This window comes from Molossus molossus, unplaced genomic scaffold (assembly GCF_014108415.1).
Source record: "Molossus molossus isolate mMolMol1 unplaced genomic scaffold, mMolMol1.p scaffold_m16_p_8, whole genome shotgun sequence".
Lineage (NCBI taxonomy): Eukaryota > Metazoa > Chordata > Mammalia > Chiroptera > Molossidae > Molossus > Molossus molossus.
In genome coordinates, this window is record NW_023425402.1 from 37417326 (window position 1) to 37420149 (window position 2824).

Below are 2824 nucleotides of genomic sequence, written 5' to 3' on the forward strand. Positions count from 1 at the left end.
TTGAAGTAGGTGTTAGGTTTTGGAGTTTCATAATATCAGTAAGAGATTTAGGGTCACAGCAAACGCTTTTTTTTTTTTTCTTGGTGTTTTTTAATACTAAGAGGCAGCCTGTTGTCTGATATTTTCTGGGCAAGCAAAGTTCTGGTAACATCAGAAGTGTCAATCATAAGAAATAATGAAATTCTTTTAGCACCAAAGTCTAGCAGGAACTCGCCAGCCTACTGCCTGGACTTTTGTCCTAGTCTCACCACTTCCATTTCCAAGTCTATAAAAATGGAAATAATAATAGTACCTTCCTCGTAGTGTTGTTATAAAGTATTTAGACCACAATAAATGTTACTATATTAGCGGGTTGGCACTGTAGAAATAATCCTCATCCTAGTACATCCAGTGCTGGGAGACATGAATCTCTGAACTGTAGCTAACGTTGGTAAGTAAGTAGTGTGTCTTTCCTTATCCCACAGTTTTGTGACATTTATTATTGAGGAAACAATGTAACTCAAAGAAGGCCTGTGTTCCAACCGGGATTTCTCCATCCTTAACAGTGAGGGCACCAAAGGGGCTGACTGGAGGTTGCGCTAGGCACTGCTGAGATTCTATTGGCTAGCCGGGGTATGAGGGAACCAATGAGAGAGCGGCCCTGGAGGGGGCGGGGCATACGAAGAAACAAACCTGGAGCTGTGGGCTGACTGTGAGCAGTCTCGTCCTGCCTCTCGTCCACATGGGGTTTTCTCTTCCTCTAGATTTCATCCCGGCTATGGGCGATGGCGCCCGGCCTGATGACCCTGAGCAGAACGAATGGCCCAGGGACCAACAGGAAGAGTTTCCAATCCAGGAAGTGGCTCCTTTTCCACAATTACCGTACAGGTTGAGGGTTAAGTGCTTTCTGAAACCGTCAGTGCTTCACGTGGAAGCGTGTCTGCTGGAAAAGATATTCGGTAAGTGCGCTCGAATTTTTACCACTCGGTCCCACCGCGGTCTCCCGTGTCCACCCTGAGCCACCTACTGCAGACCTAAGGCAGTGGCTAGAGTCCTGCAAGCCAGGATCTCGGTGACGTCCTTCCCCGCTCCTCCTAGCCTTACCCCATACCGCCTGATCCTCCAGGAACCCTCCATTCCACACAGGTCCAAACAGAGCCCTCCTCCCGACGTTCGAACGGGAGTTCAAAGTCCTGGTCCAGATGGGAGAGCCGGACCCCGAGGGCAAGGTTGAAATCAATATCACGGGGAGACACTGGTACCCGAAGCGTGCCAAAAAGATGATTCTCAACTTGGCCGAAAAATCCCGAAGGAAACGGTATGGAGGTAAGGAACTCCCTATGCAAAGGCTCTGGGTGCTGCAGACCTAGGCTGTGTGTGCTAAGGGATCTTTAACTTCCACCACTCCCCTCCCACGAGACTGGGACTTCTTCACGTCCTGGGATGCTAGGATTCCTGGGGCTCCAGAGTGATCACGGAACCCTCCGTGATTACTAGAATAAGGCATCGTGGGCGGCAGCCAGAAAACCCAAGGAAGAGATTTAAGGAAGTCTTAGCCCAGCCCCTTCCCCCTGGTCTAACCACCTGAATCAATCTTTTCAGAGGTTGGGAGGACTCTTTTTGTCCCCCCATTTTCTGAGATAGGACTCCAGCCTCAGAGGTCCTGGGTCCAGCGGTTCTCAGACTTAGAATGAGCTCTGTGAAAATGTAGATTGCCCAGCACGACCTCCTCTCTACCGCTCCTCCCCACCCAGGAGTTCGGTATACTGGCAAACTACTCAGTCTCCTCGCTTATAAAACGGGTCTAGTGATAGTCGCATATATACAAGTTTTTTTTCCCCACGGATTAAATGAATAAATACACCAAAGCATTTAGAATACGTAGAAAATACTTGACAAATACGCTATCATTATTTTATTGGGTGTTCTGGGTGATTCTAATGTAGGTGATCTGCTCTGAGGTGACCGGCGGGGTAGCCTCAACAGTGTTTTCTGTGGAGTCACTTTCCTTCTGTGTCTGTATGTTCTGGGCAGAGTACATGCTCAAGTTCATGCTTTCCTTCCAGGTGCAGGGATGCTCAGGAAGCCTGGAAACCATGAAGTATCTTGAAAGAAAGATCATACGTTCCAGTGCTTTCCTCTCTGCCCCGTGATGAACGAACTGGATGAAGCCCTGTAGTTACTGGAAATAGATCGGGAGACTGTCTAGGAATCTGTTCCCAAAATAATGTGATCTTTGTGATTAGGACCTCAGTGCAGGGGCATTGGTCTGGGTCAGGAGCCTTGGTCTTCAAGGCCCAGTGTGAATCCTGCCTTTGCTCCTGTGACTGAAGGGAAAAAAATGTTAGTGCTCCACTACCCTTCTCCTGCATAGACACTTGTTTAGAGATTCAAATGAGTCATAATAAATACATTTCAAAAGATATATACGTGGATTGGTATTTATTATCAAGAAAATTTTCTTGTTCCAAGATGGGAAAAGGCTAATAATTATAAAAGATTGGTTCTGCTTTTCATAGTGTTTTATACTAGATAGGTGTGGGGAGGATCTTTCATGTCCCGGGAGCTTTTGAGGATAAGGAAGAATGTTTTTATTTCATTAATGCTAATGTTGAAGAAATAAGTCTATTGTGTTATGTCTTTTTTATAGCTTAAATGGCAAAACACATACTCTCAGTGAGTATGAAACCTAAGACTATAACAAAAGCATCACTATGAGTTTCTTCGTTATTCCTATAATTTATATAGAATAGGATAGCTTTCCTGGATTAAATAATTTTATTAGTTTACTTTTTCAGAGTACTACCATAAATAAAAGTAAAAGGATTCTATCTCAGCCCAACTG

General features: G+C 45.4%; 1 protein-coding gene across 1 annotated transcript; it reads left to right on the top strand.

Moving 5' to 3' along the window:
* Positions 1-721: 721 nt before the first annotated feature.
* LOC118621464 (oocyte-expressed protein homolog) lies at positions 722-2323 on the top strand. The gene is made up of 3 exons (XM_036248762.1): positions 722-938; positions 1126-1305; positions 2046-2323. Exons 1-3 carry the CDS (start codon positions 722-724, stop codon positions 2087-2089), a joined length of 441 nt encoding a protein of 146 aa, XP_036104655.1. The 3' UTR covers positions 2090-2323.
* The last annotated feature ends 501 nt before the right edge of the window (positions 2324-2824 follow it).